A 25,736-nucleotide genomic window follows, 5' to 3' on the forward strand; every position below is an offset into this window, starting at 1 on the left:
ATTCTGCAGTTGGCTAAGTCATCCCTCCCAGGGCTGCTCCTGATCACACTGGATTGGCAGAACACTCTCTGTGCCTGTCTGCAGTTTATATGGTGTCTCTGACTATTATTTTTGCTTCAAAAAAAGGCCCCAAATGACGGTTTTTGTAATACCTGACTACAAAGAGTTCTGTATCTGCTTGTTTGCCTTCTCATTTCCGTAGACCTGTAGGGATTTTTCTTTACATCCAATGTCTGTGGTGGAAAAAGACTGGGATAGTTCAGCCAAGGCTGCCCTTGACAACTGTTGCTTCTCACCACCATCTTCAGAGGATGACCACTGTCTTCCCATTGTTCTCTTTTCTTTGTAGTTTCCTCTTCCTTTTGAGAGTATCCACTGCAGCATCCACCTGGGGTGCAATTAATGGGACTTGGGTGGACGAGGAATAGTTAAAATACTTCATGGGGGATATGAGTGGATTACCTTCATGCCTGAAGTTTGTCCTTCTTTCACTTTTTACTTACTTTTCCTATTTTCTCCCCCTGTGTGGATGACGTAGAACTTCAGGATGAAAGAGGAATATTGTCACAATGAAAATGGCTTATCTGTGCCTTGACAATATGGGTAGGATTCTGTTAGTCAAGGATTGTGTTTGTCTCCTGGCATATTCAGTCTGCTCTTGCGTCCTACCTATTTCCTCTTCTGTTCATTCCAAGATTTCATTCAAATCATCATAAGGGCTGATTTTCTGTAAGGCATATTTTATTTTTTGTAAAGCTTTAAGCACTCCGTGTTGTATTTTTGATATGTTAGAGCTCTTTTAAAGGTTATTCTTTTATTAAGAGGTCGCTATTTGAAAACGACGATACAAAAAGCTAGAGAAGGCTATAGTAATGCTAAAAAAAATTAGCAACCAACATTTGAAACTTACATTTTGTCCAGAGTAAAATGTCAGTGTAGTGTTTCAAGTTGTTTCTCTCCCTCCCCTTTTTATAGTGGCATAGCCACTATATAAAGGTGAAGCCTTTATAAAGGCGTATAAAGACTAAGCCAGACATAGTTTCATTTACATAATTTCAGAAGAGATTTTGAAACTTGGACACCTTTCTTTTTTACTAAAAAACTACTACAAAACTGCTATAAATTTGGCAAAAGATATTTTTGTGCGCATCTTTAAAATGCTTTAAGAATCTAATGTGAAATAACTGCAGATGTGGAAGGCACTATTCATATGTTATTTAACAACAAAATAGTAATAGAGATGATCTCCTGTGGTTTATAGCTAAAGGGTATTCCTTTAAGAACATACTGAGCCTAAGTTCTTATTTGATTTGATTAAAACATCAGAACAAGCGAAACAACTTTGAACCAAGATTGTATAAATTTTAGCTTTTAGTCATTACAGCCAAGTCACATAACACTTTGTTAGACTTTAGCAATAATTTAAATATGAAATAAATATTTGAATTTTGTATTCTTCTGTGAGTGGCTGATATATAGAAGAAGGTAACATTCTTTAAAAAAAAAGTATTTTTTATGAATTGCATGGGCAGCTGCTAACAGCTGATTGTTCCCTCTGGAATTGCTTAGTGAGTAACCTGTTTTGTCAGGATGAGGTACTTAAGCCTGCCATCACAGTTGGCACCAACTGGAAATCTTAGCAACAATCTTGGCAAACATTTCAAACATTAATGGCTTTGTTTGCACACAAATGCCCCACTGTTTCTGCACTGTTCATCCATTGGTATATGCAGTTACCTGTGTGTAAGTGTGCTTAGGCTCATATAAACCCTTCAAGTGGGGAAGGGAACCAAGTGTAGTAGTCAAAAAGCATCCTGAGGACAGAACAACAACAGGTGAGGGACAGTAGTGATGTTTTTATACTGGTTTAGAAAACCCATAACCATGATATAGTTCAATATGTACAGACACTTTAATAGTAGGCCACAGGCCTGTGTACTCAGGCAAAACACTTTGACGGTCTTGAGCCAAAGCCAAATATAAGATGCAGAAGTGACAGAATAATAAAGAAAATTAACTCTGCCTCTACTGATGGTATTTCTGAGTTTGGGGTACAATAAATTATTCAGGCTCCACAGCTGTAAACTCTTCTATCTTTAAGAAAGGTTTTGCTATGGTTTAATTTTCTAAAATTTGACAAAAAGGAAATAAAGTAGACCTGAAGGGGTTTTTTTTCAGTTTTAGATTTTTTTTTTAAGACTTGAAGCTGAGATTAAATTTTTATGGCTGAGTAGTAAATCTCTGGAACAGGATTTCCTGATAGAAACGACAACTCCGCTTTAATTATAGCATCTTCTAGGCAGCTACTATATTACAGCAGGACCCTTAACAGACTCCTTTTTAAGACCATATTCAAGAGTAACAGGACTTGCCATAATTACGGCTTGCTTTCTGTTGGGGGTTCACGTCTCATTGAATTAATGACTAGGTTTCTTTTGCATTGTTTATTTTCTCAGGAAGAATGTCTTTAGATTTGTGTGAAATGTTTTAAAATGGGTCTCGATATGTGGAACATGAAGCATCTTCTGTATTATGTAACTATTTCAGAAATCATATATGGAAAAATAAAGCACTAGTACATAGTTCTAAGAAAGCTTTAACATCTGCAAAATTAACTTGTCACTAATTTTGCATGCTTCAGTTAGTAGAAAATGTACCTCTCTGAAGCACTAAGCTTTTTTTTTATTATTATTACATTCCATACCTATCTGTGACTTGCATCTGAAATAGTTTTCATCACTGATCTTGCTTTTTTGGTGCCTATACATTTATTTCTTATTTCATGCTGAAAATGTTATGCCATCTGGTTACTTGCGTAATTTTGTAAAGAGAAGACTTCATTAATTTGCGGTTTTAACTTCTGCACCTGCAACTTCCATTTACTAGTGTAGCAGTTTTGCTTGTCAACAGTTTGGAAAGAGTCTGCTGGAGCTGAAATATTTGTGTATTCATGCCTTTCTCTCTTTAGATAGTTGCAGGCCAAAATAGGGTAGAGGATTTGGCGAGGCTGAGAAAATACCACATCCTGAACTGTACAGCATCAACTCCCAATTTTTCCTGCTTCACGTGCAAGGGATCCTCTCCCCTTCCCAGCTCTTTACGTGCAAATGTAAACTAGAACTTCATGGGTGCCCAAAAAAGGGAATTTCAAGCTTTGCAAATGCTTTGTTTGGATTAATAACTTCTATAGTCATGTTTCTTTAATCCCAGAGGGCACAAACATTACTTATGTTAATAGCGGTATCATAGCCTATCTCATACGCTATGGTAAAAATGCCTTCTGTTAGCTAATTCTTAACAAATTCTTGTTGTCATATTTCAGCAGTAGTTTATTTTCTAGGCAGGAAAGAGGAGAAGTTAGTTTTGAAACTAAAAGGACATTGTTTGAAACAGTGTATGGAAAGTGTATGGCTTTCTAAAAATATTTTCTAAAAATATCACATATGTGATTATTAAAATGCATGGACAGCACTGTTGCTACCTTAATATTAGTTTCTGCTGTGTGAGGCAGTGACAGAGTTCATTCATTGACACAAAGCTCTAGAAATATTCCTACAGTACTTTACAAAAACCTGACAAACTGAACTGTTTTTTGCTTAATGGTATGTTACATCAATATGGATGTCTCTACCTAGCCGAAGCTTGCTATCTGAAATCCTAGAGAAAAAGGGTTGGATTTGTTCTGGACTTTTTGTTCAGGTTTTTTGTTTGTTTATTTTCGGTTTTGTGGGTTTGGGTTTTTTTCTAAAGTAGTTCAAAAGAGTAGCTTGGGGCTTCAAAAAGCCTGAGAACTGATGAAAGACTTGCTCCCTGGGGAGCTTTGTTAAGAACCTGTGGTGGAGGGGGCGGGATGGCAGGAAGGGACCTGCCCCACAGCCGAGTGGAGCCCAGGCCTTCAGGGGAGCTGGCCTGAGGAGTGAGGACATGTGCAGGTGGGATGTGGGTGGTGGGGAGCTGGCAGCAATCCTGGGTTGCAAGCTCTCATGCTGTTCCATCCCATGAGGGTACTGGTTCACTGTCTACATCCAGGCTGAAACACAATCAGCAAAGCAACCTCAGTTTATGATTATTTTGGGGTCTAGGGGAGTTCTGGATGGGGTTGTTGGGGTTGTTTTTGGTGTTTTGGGTTTTTTTTGAGTTGGTAGGGTTTTTTGGTTGGTGGCTTTTTTTTTAAAGGTTCGACACTCATAGTTGGAATCACCAGCTTCACATCTCAGAGCCTTTAAAACAAAAAAACAAGACTTTTTGGGGGAACATCATGCCACAGACTTCAAGGGGCTAAAAGGGAGTTTTGACCAGAAAGGAAGCAAATCCTCCCAAACGTGGCAGTCAGGCATGGCACAGTTTAACTGCTGGGACTTTGAAGAAAGAAGGTTGGACATCTACTATTGGACAGATTTAAAGATATTTAAGCTTCCAGATTATAAATAGCCTCTGAATAAATTTGACAATACAGAATGACAGAATGGTGGGGAATGGGAAGGCAGTTCTGGAGATTGCCTAGTCCAACCCCCAGCTCGGGCAGGCTCAGCTACAGCGGGCTGGTCAAGGCTGTGCCTGGTTGGGTGTTGCTTATATCCAAGGATGGAGACTTCATGAACTCTCTGGTCAACCTGTGCCAGTGTCTGATCACTTTCTCTGTGTAAAAAGCCTTTTATTATGTTCTTTTTTCCCTGTATTTCAATTTGTGCTGATTGTCTCTTATCCTGTTGCTGGGCACTACTGAGAACAGTCAGGCTCCCTCCCCTTTCATTCCCACATGAGATGTTTATGCACAGCTCTCCTCCAGGCTGAGAAGTCACAGCTCTCTCAGCCTCTCCTCACATGACACAGTGCCATTAGGCACCTGATTGCTACTCAGGCACCAAGATATTACTGAAAATGCCCGTCTCCAACTGGACTATTCCAGGAATTTCCCTTGTTTGAGGAACATCTTTGACTCACCCCATTTCTGCATGGCTGTGTCTCTGCTATGAGACAAAGAGCTGCTTCCTTTTCAAAAACAAGTGTCAATCAGGATGTTGCTGCTGTCTTTCAGTGCAGAAGTGTCACCTTGGCATCCAAATGGACAACTTAGGCCCACACCTTTCCTCTCAAAAGCTGATGGATAATGGCTCTCTTTTCCCCATCTCTTGTTGCTATGTTGCTAGAGAGAGAGCGCTGCTAATTAGCCCAGAGTTACTCCCATGTCTGTGAAGTTCCTCCTTGTGAGTTGAAATCTTCCCACTCACTTAGAGCTCCTTCTGTATTGATATAATATGCAGAATAATATCATGGCAAGGCTTGCTGTGTCGCACTTAATCTGTCCTGTTCTTGATGGGGCAACAAAGCAATAGGCAATATGCTTTATAGAGAAAGCATAAACAATTACCTATTTAACGTGGGATTCTTGAAAAAAAAATGGAAATAACTTGCAAAAATATTTTTCTGCATTACACAATTGCCGTCTCAGAAAATGAGGAATGTCTGTAATAATTCAGTCATGTTTTGCTGTCTTTTTGCTTGTTAAGCATTTCTCCTAAATAACTATTAGTACTTTAACTCGTGTGATATTGATTTGTTTATGTTTGTTCTAGTTTTGAAATAAAATGGCTCCTCCTATTCTATCATTGATACAGCATACTACTTGCCTGGGATATTGAGGAATACATTTTAAAATTCAGAGTGAAGATTTTACTGTAACTGTAGCTATGATGTTTTCTTTTGTTTGCACTGTGGTTTTTTTTCCTTAGAAGTTGTATCCAAAATTATAGTGAATGGAATTTTCTTTTCATGTGACCACATACTCTGCATCTTGGCAGCATTCACAAGCACAGAGCTGGCAGAGAAAGTTAGGCAGAATTTGCCTAGGCATTTTCAAAGAAGAGCACCCAGGAACTGAGGTTTGAAATAATTTAGCCTAAGGTCAGGAATTTTTTTCTTTAGAGTCAATAAAGGACATGGTTATCTGTAATGTGCAAGAAGCCAGGGCTTTTTTAGGTGAATACGTACCAGTGAAACAGGACAGTATAATGAGCAGTATTCTGTGCTAAAGCGTTACTTCCTAAACAATGCCAGCTAATAATAAGGGATTTGGGCCATTTAACAAACAGAGATGATATTTGCTGTCAATCTTTCATTTCTTTTGGTGAATTAGATAATACAATGCTAGGAGAATATGCATCATTTAATCCAATTTAAGATTGCACTGTGTTTAACTCAAAGACAAATGGGTTCTTGACATTAGGCATTTACCATACAGTGCTGAAACAGTGTGGTTTTGGTGCACAGTGAAGAAATCTGCTGAAACAAGACAGTGTTTGAGAGAGAGAGAGAGGGTTGGGAAAGGAGTGCAGGAAGGTCCCGCACGCAAAGGTAATCCCGTGCCTGGGTGGTTTTTCACGTTGTACCTGTGTAGGTGGAGCATTCCTCTTCTGCTCGGGTGCTGCCCGGCACCTCGTCGGTGCACAGCGGGAGTTTGAGACAGCCCCCGGAAGAGCATTTCCTTGCCACAGCGTGGTTGGGACTCAGCACCAGGACAGAGTCATCTGCTTTACCCCAGCACACATTCACATTCCACAGGTCCGGGAAACTGCGTGACCACCCAACGCTTGGTGTTTAAAACTGATCGGACTGGCAGCACAGCACTTCACATCCAGCTGCGCTGCACACACAAACTCCACAGCCTCTGTGCTGGAAAGTGAGCTGGGAAGGATTTTTTTAGAAATTGCTTTTGGAGCAGGTAAATTCCTGCACAAGCAGAATGTCCAAACCTTCTCGCTTGGCTCGACCTTTGTCAGCCAATACAGCTCCTAAATCGCCTTTGTCTAGAAAAGAAGATTTTAACAGCCGATCACGAAAAATTAGGCTAGGTGAAAAGATTTTGAGAGCTGGCAGCGAAGGAAATCTGGTTAAACAGCATCAGCAGGAGCAGGTGGAAATCACAGAAGGGCTTGTGCCACGGAGGGCTCCTTTCCTGAAAGGTAACTGGTTATTTCATGCTGTATAAGAAACAATCAAATGCATTTGCAATTATTGTGCTTTTAATAAACCCCAAACATCAGTTATTGTATAATAGGGGTGTGTGTGTATATGTGTGTGTGTATTGTTGCTGAACGAGAGAGATTTGTACATAAAGCATTTGTTTTGAAAATAAAAGGGCTCAAAATATTTTTGTTGTTCATTTGTAGCTGGGTGCTGTATAGAAGCTAAAATGCTGGGCTGTCAAAGTGGTAAATCACAGTCTTTTACAGTCTAAATGTGACACTGTATTGGGAAGCTTTATTTGAAATTATAATTTGAAATTATTAGCAAGTGTGAGAAAGATTAAATAACATGAGAAAACAGACATCAGTGCAGGCACAGAATCTTTCAACCTTACAAGTAAAATTCCTTTTCAAGGGTCCTAACAAGGCAGCTGGGAGTTGATTTCTTCTATAAAAACTAAACAGATCAACTGTATTTGGAAAGGCTTATATGCTTTCAGAATGCAAACAAATGTGGAGGATAATATAAGATTACGATCTACTTTCACTGATCTGTTGAGCAATGGGCTGTAGGAACATTATCACTGCCTCTTTTTGACTTAGTTTTTGTGAAGGTACTCCTTAGAACTGCATTTAAAAGTAGCTATTTAATCTGCATGGCGAAAAATGAGGGTAAGTTGCCATTCTAATCAGGAAATAAAGGTAGTAGTATTCTAGTCGGGCTTTTCATAGGTTCTATATTTTAATATAAACAAGAAGCAGAATCCTTTCAATCTAGAATAAAAATTGCTGTCACTCCATCCTAAATCCGTAGGAAAAAGAAGTGTAAATTACAGACCTTTGTAACTTGAAACTGTACTTTGATTTTGCACACATGGCATCCAAGGTCACAGTTTTTATTCCCAGCTGAATACGGTTTAAAAGATTTTTTTTCCTGCAGTATGACTTTTATTATTTCACAAAGAAGGGAGAAGTGATGACACCTAGTCTTACTCAGGGAGATGGATGATCTGTTTGTTTCTACAAAGGAGACTGGGTCTGAAGCACTTTATTAAAGGCAGAAGAGAGCAAATAGAAAAGCTGGAGGTGGGAGGGCTTAAACTTCTGGTCTTGCTCGTAGAACATCTTGCTTATTTAGAGATGTAATGTGGAAACTCATTTTTGATCTTGCTATGCACACAAGAAATTAAAACTTTCATTCCAAAAAAAGCAGATGTACAATTCTTTCTGCCCTGGTAACAAATATTTATTGATGCTATAGTACATGATGTTTCTCAGTCAAATTTTTAAAATTTGAAAATGTTCATAGAAAACCCTGTAACAGTATGTTTTTCACCAAGCTTAAGGTTTTTAAACAGTAGTTTCTTCCCTTTGTGTTATCTCATTTATTTGGCACATTGAGAAAAGGAAGTCATTGGGATTTACAGAATAGCAAGTGTGTCCTTTTAAGGGATGTAATCTTTATGGCACTCTCACTTCTTGCTTTTACTCATTTTATTTAGATGTTTTTGAACTATATAATGCTTTGCAACTACAAGCAAGGGTTCCACTCGCTGCTTAGTGTTTTTGGTGAAATTTCTCTAAAAGAGAAACGTAGTGGGTATCGGTAGTGCTGCATCCTGGCATGTGCTTTTAGTATTTATAGCTTACACTTACTGTCTTCCTGAGCATGAGTTAATCCCTGTTAAGTACTGGCTTTCTGCATTGGGACAATTGGTACATTAGGCAAGATGTTCTGTGGATTGTTTTTGCAAGAGTTGTTGAAAAATAAACATTGATACTTCTGAAGGGAGCGTATTTATAAGGGTGATGAAAATGCAGAGTGTGGGGTTTTTTCTCTGAAAATGGGACTGGCTGGATGGCCCCCAATGGAGTCCAAGCGTTGACCAGAGTGATTTGGAAGATGTTTTGTGAGAAGCTGGTACCGAACTGGATGGTGGAGGGGTGGCAGATATGGCAGAAGCCAAATGAAGCACTGGAGGGTATAGGAGCCACAAGGCAGTGCCCTGGGGTCAAGGCTGAGTAACACAGGAGAGCATGAGCAGCAGCCAAAGGGTATTTATAAGAACTTGAAGTGGTAAAGAGGGCAGGTACAGGCTGAATGAGATGGCTAAAGTAGGGAGCATAGTGAGGGGAGGCAGACAACTCCTGGGGGAAGAAGACTGGTGGTTGGAGGATCAAAAAATGGCAAAGAAGGATTGGTTTTTAGGAACAGGTGTGTCAAAGGGGCTGGAATGGGGAAGTGGGAGCAGGAGGCTCTGTTAGGCAGGCAGTGGGGTCCTGAACAACCTGACATGGAAGAGGGGTTTAACCAGCCTTTATTCAGTGTCATGTAATGTCAGTGAAACCCCCATGGTCCTCTGTGTGTGTGTGTGTGTGTGTGTGTGTGTTACCCCTTAAAATCTTGGTCTGTGCACAAGAGATCAACCTGGGTCATCTGGACTACTTTCTACTGGTGAGCTTTACAGTTCTTCATGAGCAACATGACACCGTTTCTGGTTTCTTTGAAAGTCTGTTAAATTAAAACCAAAAAGATAACATGCATGAGTGGTGCTAGCAGACAGCAATCCAGCAAAGCTCAGTGCTTAACAGATAGGAAATACAAAATTCCAGTTATAATTTTAATGGGACTGTAAAGCATGATGATTCATTTTAATTATGATTGTATGTTGGGGGCTTTTTCTACAGGATTCTTGCCCTGCATTGTGCATGGGATGAGTTGTGCTTAACTGAGAAGTTGGATTCTATTAGCAAGGGGGCAGCTTATGGCAGAGTCAAAAGTAATCCTTGTAGGTAAAACCATTAAAGGCTGGAGTGAATCTCTCTGCCTCTGAGGTCTGTGTGGTATCAGATGTGCTTCAACTTTCAAAGGGGAATGCTGGCTGTGTGGATTTGGTTTTTTGTTCAGTTGTATGTGCAAGTCTGAGACCCTGGGTTCTGATTTGCAGTGCTGAAATGATGTAAGAGTAACTGAAGTCAGTGTCAGCTGCAATTTTATTGCACAAAGTACTGTCTAATACAAAGGACTCAAGAAGGTCATCTCGTACTTATCTGCTACTCTTTGTCTGAATTTAATGAACAACTTTGACCATAATTTCTCTGGATGCCAAGTTCTCATCTTGCTAAAAAAGGGAAGAACGGGTTGAATAAAATCCTTACTTGATAGGGACTATTGTAAGAACAGCATTTTACAAAAATTTACCTACTTTATTACAGTAATGAGGAATATTTAGACCCAGACTACAAAATTTGTTGCTTGGTCTTCAGACCAAGATCTGACAAGCATGTGGTACATGAACCCCAAGTTCACATCCAGAATAGCTAAGATGATTCCATGAATGTGAAGTGAGTCCTGTTCATTTTGTGAGGAGAACAAGACGATGGCCTGTGTGAAGGATGGGATGGGGCTGTGGGTAAGGAAAGACTGTAGTGCAGCACATGTGCATGTGGAGTAGGAAAAAGGGTTGCAGAGACAATCTCAGTTTTGTCATTGTACATGTGGTGAGGAACTATCTTTTCAAACTCAATGTCATTTTAGGATTTGGTGGTTTAAAGAAAAAATGGAGATAGGTAAGGCTTTCTCTTTTCATTCTCAGTTTTAAGACTGAATCAATTAAAATAGGATTTTTTTACCTTTGGGATGTGTTACTGATTGGAGAACTTTATGAATTTCTGTCACCCATACTTTCCTCCAAGAAGAGCAGAGAATATACTAATGTCTCCCTTTTCAATTTCCTTTCTCTGTGCCCTTTTATTGAATTTTGATATTTGCTTTATTATTTGCTTTCATATAGTTTCACTTTGCTTTATTTTTCACTCTGTTTTTTTCCATTAGATTTTCCTCCTCGGTTTCTCCTCTGCACTTTACTTTGCAATTTACGGTGATTGGAATGCAAGGCCAATACTTTTATACAAAAGCTTTTGGTATCCCATATTCATTTGGATCCAAAACTAGACAAAACCTGTTTGTTCCATCCCTAGTTATTAGATGGGGGCCAAAGGACTTTAGGGATGTAGTGGGTTTCATATCTCTGGCCTCTTCATGTAAAACAAGCAATAATAGCACCACAGAAAGTGGAATTAATTATATTTTCCCTATTTTGCTTTTATGACAAACTCCAACATAACAATGACTATATAATCCATATGTGTATTACTAATTATCTCCAAGAATGTTATTGTCTTTAAATAAAGAGATATTGAATCATGGCCAAAGTTTGGAAATTATTCTTTCTGACATTCAAGTAATATCTATGGAATGTTTAAGCCCAAGAATTTATCTGTTAGGAACTTCCATTTCACAGCATTTCCTGACAGAGATGTACCTACAAATACAGAACACATGTAAGATTAGGGGTTTGTCTTCCAAGGAAGTTCATTATTAAAAGAATAGCAAAACAAAGACTGTTTCTATGTAGCCTACAGTATTTTTGTTTCCTCTGCAACTGTTTAAGATTCATCAAGGCAGAGAACACAGATCTTGTAAGTACATGTATATACAAATGTTCATTATCTCACAAATTTAATGCTAATTCTCTTCTTTACTGCCAGTACATTTTTTTTCACTTTCAAATGCAGAATTTTTCTGTGATCTTAAAAAAAAAAAGAAAACTAAGAAATTTTACTGTCTCATAGAGTAGTCTGAAAAACAATAGTGAAACTAGGGTTGGTATCAGAGGTGCAACATGGTACAGTTAATTGTTCAAAATTTTGAGCTCGAGACACATGATTTTGCTAAACTATGAGGAATATATTATTTCATTTTAGTGTACTAATATTAAAAATTAAGAAATAACATGGACCATTAGATATTAAAATACAAAATAAATCTGGATAAAAAATTTCAAGCTGGAAAAGAACATTATTAAAATAACTCTTGGAATTAATAGTTGTATTGTAGAAACAGAGATCAGGTATGAGACATTAGACATTCTTTCATTGCCTACAAGAACATTTACTTCTATAGCTGTTGATGTATGACTTCACCTGGAGGATGAATAGGGCAGCTGAACATGCTTCCTTCCAATTAAGATTACGTAGTATATAAATTGGAGTTATGGTTATTGAAAACTGAATGTCTGGACATTTGTTTAGGTAAGGAAGGATAGGCCCACTTCTGTTCTTATTTGCCGTGAGATCATGACTCAGATCTAAGCATAAAGTATATTTTAGCTATTTTTTTAAGCATGATTTCCTGCAAAAATTGGTCATGTCAAAAGTCTCTGGCAGGCTTTCCTTCACTGGTAACATTTTTACCCATTATCTGAATCTTTACAATTATGATGGAGAGGGTAAGTGTCCCAAAAATACTGCATTTCTATGATGTACTGTACACACTGTATGCTGTGTAGGATATTCTGTTATGTACCTGTCAAAGAATACATGTCTATATTTTTCTTTAATATTGTGGAATATTGCTGGCTGGGTGTAGAAGGAATACCTGATTAATATTGTGTTCAGGGAAAAGCTGCAGTGTATGCTCAGCTCTTCTTTCACATAAGAGAGTTCACGTGTGGGTGAGACCTCATGAAAGCCATACCCCAGGGACAAGCTCAGGTTGTAGCTCACAGCTCTGATAATTCCCTAGAGAGGCAAATGCAGACTGTGGATGAGATTGCATGAATTCTGATGGAAATGTTTCGAAGTTGAATGCATACTGTAACCTAAGTACAATTCCATTTACAAAGTCAGCAGTCAATGCCAAATAAAAAAATTAAAGATGCTTTGGAAACTGAGTTATGGTTTTGCATTGCTTACAGAACTATTTTTCAATTCCAAAAGTATATCCACTCTGAAATCTCTTCCTTTGGGACCTGGCAGGATTGGAAGGAGAGCACTATACATCCCTTTGGGAAGCTGAGTATTTTCTGTTTGTTATACTATAAGGGTTAATAGCAGAGGATGGGCAAAAACTCCACCAATTCCCTCCACAGCTCAAGACAAGCTTAAGCCATCTAGATGAGGGAATTTTGGAGAGGCTACAATTTTGTGGGAAGTTAGGTATAATTTTTTGAAGGCTGATTTTTCTGTAAATTGTGTCTTTCTGAAATCAGTGAGGGGTTTTGAAGTTTAGCTTAAACTAAGGAAATAAATAGGTGGCACAGATTGTAGGTACTTAAATGTTCCTCATTAGATACTTGTTCCATAAAGCTTTATCAATATCACTTTGATATGTGTAGGATGTAAATATGTATTTCATATAGAGTATATAACTTTTCATGTGAATACAATATTTTTAGTGGTTTGAGAGTGTAGCTCAATGCCTAAGTGGCATGACTGACATGGAACCATAGTATTTCAGTATTACAGATTTCAGTAGATGCTAGTGAAACATGTAAATCTGGACTAATTTTTTGTGAAATTTGGATGAGGAGACTCAGAAATATTAGTCCTACTGTCAACCCCCCCTCAAGGCTGGTTGTTTCTGTGAAACAGTTTTTCTCTATCCAGAATTGGGCTTATAAATATAGGGTGTATAATTTTTGAGTGTGTCCTCATACCAAAACAAGAGCTAGAATTTTGAACTGGAAGAATAACTTTCAGATTTATGCCTTTATTTAAGGTTATGGATATTCCTGTACATTAAAATGTTACTTGTGAGTTCAGTTTTAGTAAGTTTATTTGTATGATATCAAGACAGGAAGTGTTCTACGGTTGACAGGTTCTTGAATGAAAGTGGAAAGAACATCACTGAAATGTGATAAAAAGAAATAGCAATGTTCATGTATTCATATCAACCCTTATAGTTGATATGCTTGTGTATCTTTTTTTGGTGGATGGACTCAAGTATTCTTCTAGACTGAAGGTTGACTGCTATCTCTTGTTGTTATTCTTGTCTGCTAATTAAGTGATGAGATGGATAGGACTTTATTTAATCCAAATTTTCAGGTTAGCTCAAACCATCCTCAGAAATGGGATTTTCAAAGCTGGACATGGTACTCCATCACTGAGTGCAGTGGAAGGATTATGGTACAATTCTTGCAGAAAAATGTTTATAAATCCTAGTGCAAGTACAATATTTTGCACAATGGCATGGTAACGTTTTAAGCTTCCGATTAACTCCTAGAGACATTTTTGCTGTTAATCATCTTTTAACTGTTCTAGGCATTTAGAGGGTTTCCCTCTGACCTGGAAAGATGATCATTCTAGTTGATTTTAATTCCTAAATCCTATGTAGTATTTTAAGAGTAGACACAACATCAGCTCCTTCCAAATCTTCTGGTATTTCACCCATCCTAACTGAATTCAGATAAATATTAAGAACAAAGTAATTTTCATCAGTTAGTTCTTGGAGTGCCCTAGGATGAAATTCCTTAGACCCAGCACACTGGTTTCTTTCCTTTTCTTTTTAGATTTTACTGCTGGTATTAATTATGAAAGACATGTGGTCACAGCTGACCCTCTTATTGAAGTCTGAAAGGCATTCAAAATTCTGCTTTCCCCATGCCATTCGTTAAAAATTGTCTTTACCCCTTGAGTAATGGATCCATCTTTTCTTTACCCTTCCTATGACTAAGGCATTTATGCAATAAGTAGTCACCCAGGCCTGCTGCTCCTTTTAAGAAAAGAAAGAAGGCTCAGGGCTCAGTTATGATTTCACCTTATTTTCTCCCTCTGATAAAAATTAAGTAGTTATGCTGCTAAAAAAATAAAAAAAGTGCAAATACATGAAAAATCAAAACATCTGGAATGCCCAGCTAGCTGGCTGGCTGGACATATCCTGGGTATTAATATGTAGATATTTAAGAACAGAAAAAGTTGTACTATTACTGGGGAATGTGTGTTTAATGATAGCCATTTCCTACTGTCATGGACTGTGGTTTTGTCCTGGTTTAGATAACATTTATCTTGAGCCTCATACTCTGAGTTTCTGAACAAGCTAATAATGTCTTTGCTGCAGCTTGGACATATAAGTAGCTTCCTGGGCAGTGAAAACTTTTGAGACATCTCCTCAGCCCTCTGTCTTCCAAAACTTAGACTCATCTGCAGCATCTAGATGTGAGATTAAGATAAACTTAATTTAATTGTTTGAAATCAAACTTTGTAACCACCTCTTTTTGGAAGACAAAGGAAAAGAGGTTTAGCCAGAGAAGGTATAACTGCAGCCCTGCTGTGTGAGGTGCAGGCACTGCCTGGCTATCATGCAGGCTTCAAAGGGAGCATCTTGCCTGGCTGCATCTTGGCTATAACCTTGAAGAGCCTGAGCTGGCAGTTAGGACCTGGAGCATCACCTCCTTTTGAGGTTACAGATTTGTCTTTTGGCAATGATGTTCTGCCTGTCTGAAGATGGTCCCTCTGTCCTATTATGTATGGTCACCAGTGCCTGGCAGTTATGACCCAGCTCTCTCTCAGATCTCAATTTCATTAGGTTAGAGGACAAATACCAAGCATAGTACTGGTGTGAGTGATCAAATAGCACCTAAATGGGTTAAAATTAATCCATCACTTTGAGACCAAAGTCTAGTTGCCCCTAAAAACATTTCCAACACAACAAGCCCTGTGCTGTTTTATCAGTTATTATCTTGTGGCATGGATTTCTCAATGAAGCCTTAAGTGCAGGATAAATGACCTCGTTCACATACTGGACGTTCCCGGCAATGTTAAAATCATGCACTTCAGTTCATGCACTAGTCATGTAAACTCACATGTTACATTTTCAAACCTGCACATCTCACTGTGCAGTTTGCTTTTTCTACTGACCACAAGCAGACTGTAATTAACTGAGGGTCATTTCCCACCTTTCTGTGTTTCCCATTGTTACAGTGTATGCAGTTAAGTGATTCAGTTTAGCTCTCTGCTGATTTATCTCTTATATTACCATTTAATTGCAGTTCAGGTAATTATGTTTCCTGTTCTTCATGCTCAAATAACTGGCGTATCACTTTGAATGCCATCTTGACCTCAGTGGTACTAATCGACCTCTTCCTTTGCAGGGGTGTGTAGCTCAAAGGCCTGTGTTCCACAATGCTTTGCGTAGTCTGTGGCTGGGCAAGAGCCTTGGTATGAGGGAAAGCTGCAGCTTTTGGTCAAATCAGACTACTGATATGAAAAGATATCTCTACCCACCCTCAGAAGTCCTTCAGGATCAAGGAAATGGCTTAATTTGTGCTGCCTTGAATGATGGTTAGAATAGGTCTTTCTGGCACCAGAACATCCCTTGTAATGCGTAGGTGTGTGTACCTGTATGTGAGTCATCCACCTGCAGCTCCCAGGGAAGTTTCTCTGGGACACAGTGGTGGTAGTTATTGCCATGTAAATATCAGACTGGAGTTACTTGGTCAGGAGATGGTTTTAAGAGGGAAAAAACTATAACTAGAACTTACTTGCTGATGACTAAGCATGTAAAATACATAACTGACAAAGTAAATGGCTGCTCCGTGCACTGCTTAAGAAAGTGCAGAGAGGAAACTTTTCTCCCAGGCATTTGTGATGTGATTCTGTAAACAGAATTGATTTTGTATGTCCACTGAACGCAGATTATCCCAAACTAAAAGGCTTATTAGTTTATTTGCAAGATATATGAGTTGTGAGACACAGCTCAGCTTGTTTCTTGAGTTAAGTGTGAGATCCACAAAGTCAAAGAATCAGAGGTCGCAGTGAGTTTTCACTCTCCATTTTTTTCCCTCCAGAAAGCTTCTGCTATGTTAATCTCCCATGTAACACAATGGAAGTAATAGGTAAATGGAGGACACTGATATAGCTCTCAAATGGGAGCCTTAGATATTGAAAATATAATTTTCATTATAACCTAAAGCTTTCTGTCTAAAGGAGAAATACAGAAAGGTTACTGTTTTATTCTTGGAAGTTTGCAGAATGGTTGCATACCGAATCAATAAATGAAATTAACAGGTTTTCATCCTATATCATTGAAGTTAAAAGAGTGACTTGGTAATTTCACCTGAAAAATAAAATAATATTTTCCCCTTGCCTGAGGAAATATATTTAAATGAATCTTACTCACTTCTGTTTATAGTGCGTTGTTTGCTTGGATTTGTTTTAATATCATCAATCTGATGTGTATCACTGCATGTAAAGTAAATAGAAATGCAAATAGTACTTGTGCCAAGTAATCTAGTTCTGTATTTTTAGAGGAGTTGAGAGGCTTATCAACCATACAGTATTTCTCCATGAAAGATACCTCTGTTCGAATGCCACTATGTCCTAATATAATTAAAAGCATACCAAAGAGAAGCTTAACTTACATAAATATATATTTTTTTGTTCATTTTCCACATGTTTACAAACTAGTCTTTGGTAGAAAATTGTGATGCAATTCTGTAGAGTGTTTGTAATTAACCCACTGCCATCCTTCTCTTCATAACTGGTGAAATTAGGGAATAGTGATACTTAGCATCAGGGCAGCTGCTGCTAGTTAGCTGGATGGTTTGTAGCAGACAAAACAATTCCTTCCAGCTTGACCAGCAAGTTATTTTAACAGAGTGTAAATTAAAGATTTCAGTGGTGTTCCTAGTTGCATTAAATCCCCTTGGGTGCCTTACTGACATTACTTCCTCGAATGTTAATGCTGATCTTGTTGCTTTTTCTGGGGATATTAAGAATTGCTGTCTCATCCAGGATGCCACAGAGCTACTCCCTGAAATCATCTAAGAGCTTTATTTAGCAGTATCTTCCTGTTTCAAGGACTGGAGGCCAGAGGCCATAGCCTTGATCTCTACTTTTACTCATGTGCTAAATCTAAACTATGTATCCAGATATAAAAAGGGTGGCCTGTAGTCATCTTCTGTATTTAGTAATTCCTGTTCAGCCTTGCATGAAAACTGTAATTTTTCAAGTCAAAAATGGACTGCCTTCTTTTTTTTTAATCAGCTAATCACTCAAAATGCAGAAAATCATCTTTTGTAAAAAGGAGGAAATTTCCACCAGTGCAAAGCCAAAAGCTTTAGGGAGGAAAATACGTGAAGCTCCAGGCTGCTTCCCTGGTGCACGGTAGAGAACATTGCTCCATCACAGTTGGCCCATGAAGATCCATAGAGGAGAATTACAGTAGCAGTTTAATAATGATTTCCATATCTTCCTCTCAATTGTAATACAAGAGTTAAATTGTAAATGACAAGTTACAACTAAAAGCACTTATTTGACTTTCTTTAGTCTCTTTTCTGTCCATAAGCACAAGTCTTATTTCTGATGACAGGATAGAGATTTTTCCAAGCCCTATGTGAAAACATTGGTAGTACATAACATGTCCAGCCTTAATTTTCACTCTTGATCACAGCATGTTTAAGCATGCAGTCCTAACACCATTTGGTCTTTATCTTCCTCAAAACATTCTGTTATGCTTATCAGAATATTGACTTAAGCCACATTCATGATGGTTGGAGCTGTTCTGTGCCACTCTGTGGCGTTACAGCTCATATCTTTATATCCTGTATAATATATACATATTTACATGGAATAATTCTGATAAAATGTCATCTCTCAAGCAGAAATTTTATCATGCTACATGTTTGAAAGGCAAATCCAATATTTACTGACCATTTTAAAATTACGTTGATAGGATGTGTGGCCGATGAGCGTAGGCATTCAGTAGTTTCTCAGGCGGTGTTCTGGAGAGTTACGAGAGGAAGGTTGTCCATGACCTTATCTCCTCAGGAGGCACATTGTATCTTGTAGCAGTTAAGGAGATGCAACCAGCTGATGGGACTAGATATTCTTGCATCATTAAAAAAGCTAACATACAAAAGATCCCATAGATTGTGATAGGACTATTTAAAGAGAGTTTCTTAACCCTCTAAAAAGGTTCTGAGCAAGTTGATTTATGATTTTCATCTGTATGTTTGCTTAGAGGACATTAAAAGCAGGTACAGGTCCACTTACAGTCTGAATCATTTTCTATGCATATGTTTGCTGTGGCTACCATGAAGACATGATGAAGGTAGAGGCACTTGACCTGTGGGCAGTGTCAAGGTGGAATGGCAGTCTGCTCATTGCCAGGACTGAGGATCCCTGATGAAAAGATTTGTTTGGAAAATATGTGCTTTGGTCTGTGGAAATAATGGCACAGCCTGTGTGGATGGAACAGTGAGGGCTCCCTTACCTTAGCCATGAACCAGGGTGCCCTTAGGGCACAGGGCTGTGTGCTGGGTTAAAGGTGCTGTAGAGGAAGGGGATGAGGTGTGTGTTAGGAGCTTCTTCAGAAGCTGAATTCTGAAAAAGTCAGAATTGGTGGCAAAAGCTGTGTCTTCCTTTCACCATGCTGATATATGGTTAAGAATACTTCAAGTCCTTGTAAAGGATTCTGAATTTTTTAAATGAAAGGTGATGTACATGCAGACAACATTACTGATATTTTCAGTGGAAAAACTGAATAAATGTTTGATAACACCTGTGTTGAAGATGGCAAAAATACTGAGTTTTTTTAAATTACCACAAAATTACTTCTACAGAAATTGATATAAGTACCTTCTTAGTCTTCAGTGATTTTCTGAGGAATACATTCAGTAACTTCAAAACCAGTTCCAACTACTTCAGCTTTAATTTTTTGATTAGATGTTCGCTTTTTTCAAGGATTAAAAGAAGTATGTCTGAGCTCTGGACACTTCTGTTTTACTTGCTCAGTTCACTGAAACTGGACTTAAAATAGACCTAGGTAAACAAAGCAAGTACCCTTACTACCTATTATATTAGGTGATCTTTGCACAGGCAAGCGTTGTAAAATCAGTAGTGTGTCTAAGTCTCTTGGCATCCTGGTAGCTAGGGAGAGGTAAGCAAGATATTTATATAACTTTTTCAGAAGAGAAGTGTTATGAAACTGTAAAAGCTCATCTGAATTTCAAAAAGAGCAAAAACCCCCAAACAACCAGAGAAAATAGTGGGTTTAGATGATGCAATCATTGTGAATGGCATCCTATCTGCATTGGTACTAAACATCATAAATGTTGTTAATTAACGGATTATTTTGCTAAACCAAAGTGATGTATATTCAGCAGTTCTATTGAGTGGTCATAGTCAACATCCGTAGATATGGGGAGTTCAGTTTTTTATGTGTCTTGATGTGTGAGAAAAGCAGCTGTCAGGAGGGGAAGAAGAGTGACTTGCACTTGCAAATTTAAATGGTCACTCATCTATTCACTAGCCAGGAAAATTGTCAGACTCAGCATGGAGGCTACAGAATCCTTGGGGTTCTTAGGCTTTGTTTGATAGCAAACAAGATTTATGGTTTCTCCTACCCTTAAAAAAATTCTGCTACAGTAGGAGTAATGCAATTCCTTGTTCATCTGTCTGGTTTTGCTCTCACCTTCATCTGTCTATAGGAGCTGGGGCACCCTTCATCTGTCATTAGCAGACAGCCTGAGTGCCCTGTTGCTGTGTGTAATTAGCCCTGTTCCAGCCCTCTGGTCAGGGTAGGAGCTGGGGAGCACGTTTGCTGGACCAGGTACCTTCTGACAACTGCACACACCCATTTCACCGGATGCAAGGGTGTGTTTCTGCCCATGTCCCACAGGCAGCAGAGAGTTATATTTGCAGCCTGTCTAGGTTGCCACAGTCTCATCTGGGGAATTGATGAGCTGCAAGGCTGAGCTACGATGAGGACATTAATGCTTTATTGGATGTGGCTGTTGAGCCAGGTGTGTACGTAATGATAGTAAATAACATTGACCGACAACATATCAGCATACTCAAAGTGTCACAATAGTATAACACACTCTGGCTTAGGGTGTATTTACTGTCTCTAGCATCAGTCTTAAAAATTGTAGCTCAGTTAATCTAGTGGTATGGTTGTATATTACAAAAGACTTCTAATACAGTAATGTCAGTGTTACCTTTAAAAGGGTCTGTTATTTTTTTCACCCTCTTTCCAATACATTTAACTCCAAAGAAAGCCTTTTTAACTGTTTCTGCAGTTTATAAAGAAATGTGTCCACTTATTAAAGCCAGACATGCCATTTGTTAAACGAATTGCATCCTGTGAGGCATCCTGGAGAGCATTCCTTTCATCTTTTAAAAACTGCTTCAGCTAAATAACATGGGTATTCAGTCTTCCTGAGCTCACTTTAGCAAATGTTCTAATACTGACTTTAAAATAAATGGATATTTGGAAGGACCATGTTCCTCCCTGCTCTGCTGAAGTTCTGGTATTTTCACTATGGTACGAGATGCCTTATAAATGTTGTATCTGGACAATTCAGCATAATGCATGTAAAGACAACTCTCCTGGTTTTGTGAAAGTCTTCTCATTATAAATTATTGGGGAAACAAGAAATGGGAGAAAGCTTTGGGATCATACAACAAATTACGTCTGATAAAGTCTACACTGCATTGAAAGGATAGTTTGATATCTGGGTAACTTTATGACAGTACTGATAGATGACAGTAACTGGACTCAGAGACACAATAATGAGAAAGAGAAGTAAAAAGGATAAGAATTTTTGGTGGGGCTGTAAACCTGTTGTGATGATACTGTTAATGCATTAAAATGTAATTCATACTGTATATTAATAGACACATTGTTTTAAAAATATTCAGTGTCGTTCTCTCCTGTTGTCAGCATTTTAGGTGCATTAAATTACATAAGGAAATAAAATAAAAACGTGAGCACAGGCATCCAGCTGAGTTCCTGCATGTCAAATGGATGTCTAATAAAAATTAGAGCACATGTAGGGTTTCGATGGTGATTATTATTGATTACTTGCACAGACCAGAGGCGAAGACCAAAGGGGATCTGGAGAGCAAAATGTTTTCTGCTTGCAAGGGTATGAGATACCTGAATCTGAAAAGAAACAAGAGAGGAATGGGAAAAGTTCTTACAATGCTATTGTAGGTGATGAATGACTTTGTGAGACTCCTGCTGGAGCAGATCAAAAGGGACCATAAAAAGATGGGGAATGGCACAGGTGAGAGCTGAGATATCTCCAAAGAACTCTTCAGTAGATCATCCCTAGATAAGATTTTGAAATGAACTGGGCAATGAAGAAAGTTTTAGGCTGTTTCATTATTATATGTCAGTAACAAAATAAGGTTACTGTCAGTGGGTGGACAATATGCAGCTTTCTCATTTTATGGGATTGATGAGAATAGTTTCAAATTGATGAAATGGGATACAGGAGAAAATGCAAGAGAGCCCCATGTGATGCCTGTACAAGCCTTGAGGGCACAGGGAAATTAAAATTGGACGAATGAGACTACAGAAATGGATAAAGGAACAACATTAGAGGTGATAGCTAGCAAGAAAAAACAAGTCCCATTATTGGTAAAAAATCTGACATGAAGATATAGCTATGGAAAGGATCCCACCTCATCTGGCTGGGAGTCTGGGTGAGGTCAATGTGAACCATGGAAGTGTTACATCAGTGTAAGGATCCAGGCAGGTGCATGGAAGCTTGAGGGCTGTCTTTGCCAAATGGAAAAGAGGTGTTATCCAAAAAATGGCAATGTGTCCAGGAAAAATTGTATTGACAAGTGGAGTTGGTTGGGTGTCTGTACACATTAAGGGCATAAAGCTTTCAGAAAGGGAAGATGAGATAAAATAGAACCTCCTGAAATAAAAAGAAAACATTTAGAAGAAAAACTAAAATAAAAGCTCTGCTGAGGTGGTGTTACTGTAAGTCAAAGGTGGATGGGAATAAGGACAGGGAGGTCTGTAATGTTTCCAGTGGACAAATATTTGAGAAGTTGCAGGCAGCAGTTAATTAATCTGGAATAAAAAGTCTAGGGACTACTATATAAGGCAGGTGTGAATGTCATCCTTAGTCCAAGGTTCAAAAAACCTGCTGGAATTAATAAAAATATATGATTGATATACATTGTAAAACAGTTCCCCATATTTCACTGGATAAATAATCATCCTAAAAATAGTATTAAGCATAAACGAGGAATCTGCAAATAATGGAAAGAGGATTGGCCAATACAAAGACCTGTACCTTAAAAATCAGAAAACATGAGAATGAATTGGAAATGTCTAAGAATCCACCTACCTAGTGTAACTATTTTTTTAAAAATAAAAATTATGAAAAGTAAAGAAGAATGAAAGTGCAGTCAGTGAAAAAAGATGGAAGTTTTTACAGTAGCAGTGATAGAGTGTGCTGGTTTAAGAGTTAACCAGCAGGGGAAATGAACTCAACTCAAAGGAGAGATTATAAGTCAGAATAACAATTTACTAAAATAATACAGTAAGTACAATCATACAAACAAACAATTGGTCTTAACCCACAAAACCCAAATGTATAACCCAGTACCCTGGGGCATGAACAACGTGGTGTTCCTTGGGCCCCGCTTGAGTCCAAAGTAAAGGGAGAGGGGAAGAACCTGCTGGTGGGAGAGCTGGTTGCAGTCTGGTCAAAAGTGGTGATTGCAGTGAGATGCCTGTTGCAGTCTGGTCAAAGTGGTGATTGGAGTGGGGTGATCCAAGTCTGTTTGAGAGCGATGAGCCGCAGTCCTTCTCTGGATCCCACAGAGTGGTTCCAAAATGTTCCAAGACTCCAAGATTATATATCCTGCAGTTCAGGCAGGAATGCTCAGCACTTCCCTCAGGGCGGGGAGTTCCACAAAGGGTGTGAGGACAGGAGCATCCTCCTATCTCACAGGCCTCTTAACACCTAGTTTGTAGCCTGAGGAGTCAGGCTCTATGGGCAGATGGTGTAAATGGTTCATTGATAACAGTTTCTGGGAAATGGCATGGAAGGCTATAGAATACACAGTTTTGGGTTACACCCATACCCTGATGAACTGGTCTCAGTTGTCCTAACTAGGACATAGAGAAGGATCGGTTTTAGATGTAATGGGTAGCACTCCTTGCATTTTAATGATGCTATCGAACCCAGGACAAATGCAGAGCAGCTAATGGGAGTGATTGTGCAGAAATGGAAATTCTCACCTCCAGGGGGAAGCAAAACTTAAATTATGTAATTGTTTAAATCAGAAGAGACCATATAATCCACATCCAAGAACTTGCATAATATAGTTGCAATTCCAAAAGCAAGTAGTATTAATAAATATATCACATCAGGAGTTGATATTACCTGGGGAAATAAATGAAAAATAGTACTTAAATTGGAAAAAAAAAGGACTCAGATAAAGAGTGTTAGTATAATCTCAATAGTATGCAAAGTCTTTTGCAAAAAAAAAAAAAAGTTTTAAGGAAAGACTAAGCAAACTAAGCAAACAACACAAACATGATAAATTATTTAAAATACAATGTAGGATCTCAATGCATGACAAAGAAGGTCATGCCTGATCAAGCTGATACCTTTAGCTGAAAAAATAACTAAGCTAATTCTCTAAACAAAAGAAGTAATCATATATCCATATGGGTTTCAGCAAAATACTGTGTTTGTCATTTGCTGTGTAGAGATTTGTTATCACAGGAATTACAAAATAGTTTCAGAGAGAAAAGAGGATGAAAAAATTAACTAGAAGCAAAATTGGAGCTGGAGAGTGGGTTGGAGGTCATCAAAGTATTTCCCAAGGACTGACTTATGGGATCAGTCTTAGGTTACGTTTCCATTACTGATTGTACCATGAAAGTAACAATATTGGGAAAAAAAATCTTGATGACACCAGTTACCAGAAGAATTATGCTGAAGACTGGAGTTTCATGTAGAAGAAATGGGATGAGCATGTGAGTTGGAAAATAGTTCAGGTGAGATGAAAGGCTACTGTCAGAAGTGGAGGATCGTGTTCTTGGGAACCTGTAGCAGGGTTGTGGGGAGAAACTGGACAGACATGCTTGTGCTAATCACAAGATTAACTGAGGCATCAAAGTGATACATTTGTGGAAAATGGACAGATTTGATTCTAGCATGGATCATCTGGCAGTATAAAGTAGTTTTCCAATGCAAGGAAACCTTAGGACTGCTTTGTATAAGGTATGTATAAAGTGTATAAGGTATGTATAACAGAGAAAATGTGTGATCATTTTCTCTGTTAGAAAACAGAGCCAGTGTGATCATATATACTAAATAAAAGTAAATTCAAACTGGTTTAGGAGCCAAGGCAAGTTTCTAAAATGCCTTGGGAAATGGAGAGACTGTTTTATGAGGGGAGATTAACATCCTGGATTTCTCTGACTCTGTAAAAAAAGAAAATTGAGAGGAAATACAATTGCTGTCTTGCACATAGGAGAATTTATAAATAAAAGATAGTATTAGTATAAAAAAAAATAATTACACACTGATCTTGAGAATCTATGGGGTGGAAATTTAGGCAGCTTTCAAATATGAAGCACAGTGGGACAAGGCACCTTACTAATTTTTAGATAAAAATATGTTGATTCATGAGAAAAAGTATATAATGTAGTACCTACAGGGAACAGATTTGGTAAAAAATTGGATTTCTCTTCCTAATGAAAGGAGACACTGGAAAAATGGGGGGGGAAAACTGTTTAAAATAATTCTGGTAAAGGTAGCATGGTGATATTCTTGTAAATTAAGAAAATCATGTGTTTTGGATTCAGAAGATAGAAAAGCCCCATGTAATACTGATGTCTCCAAAAACTACACATCACAATTGCACTTTAAACAGAATTTTGCTTGTTTGGGAAGACTTAGACTAATTTGCCCCCTTTTTACTTTGTAGATAGTTTTGTTAAATGAAAATGTACTTATATTTCTAAACATTTATATTTTGAACATTTTTTTCTACTTTCTTTTGATAAAAGTGATTTTTAAACTGTTCATCTGAAAAAAAAATATCCTGCAGCTGGCATTTTGCTAAATTTTTCATATAAAACCATGATATATGCCAAGTGTGACTGTATTTTGCTGTATATTTATAACAGTAATTATTTTTGATGTGAGCTTTCTGCAGTAAAACAAT

The 25,736-nt window shown here is 38.1% G+C and overlaps 1 protein-coding gene across 5 annotated transcripts in view; it reads left to right on the forward strand.

Annotated features, from left to right (window-relative positions):
- The first annotated feature begins 6,542 nt into the window (after positions 1–6,542).
- KIAA1217 (KIAA1217 ortholog) overlaps positions 6,543–25,736 on the forward strand; it is a 233,054-nt gene continuing 213,860 nt past the window's right edge. For 2 of the 5 annotated variants that reach the window (XM_027751734.2, XM_039380161.1), the window contains exon 1: positions 6,551–6,962. In XM_027751734.2, the coding sequence (XP_027607535.2) occupies positions 6,743–6,962 (220 nt within the window). In that variant the 5' untranslated portion in view covers positions 6,551–6,742. Of the gene's footprint in view, positions 6,963–25,736 lie in introns of all 5 variants that reach the window. The other 3 variants (XM_027751716.2, XM_027751733.2, XM_039380160.1) reach the window with 3 other exon arrangements.

This window comes from Pipra filicauda, unplaced genomic scaffold (assembly GCF_003945595.2).
Source record: "Pipra filicauda isolate LSUMZ 115617 unplaced genomic scaffold, ASM394559v2 scaffold187_size1440530_pilon, whole genome shotgun sequence".
Classification (NCBI taxonomy): domain Eukaryota; kingdom Metazoa; phylum Chordata; class Aves; order Passeriformes; family Pipridae; genus Pipra; species Pipra filicauda.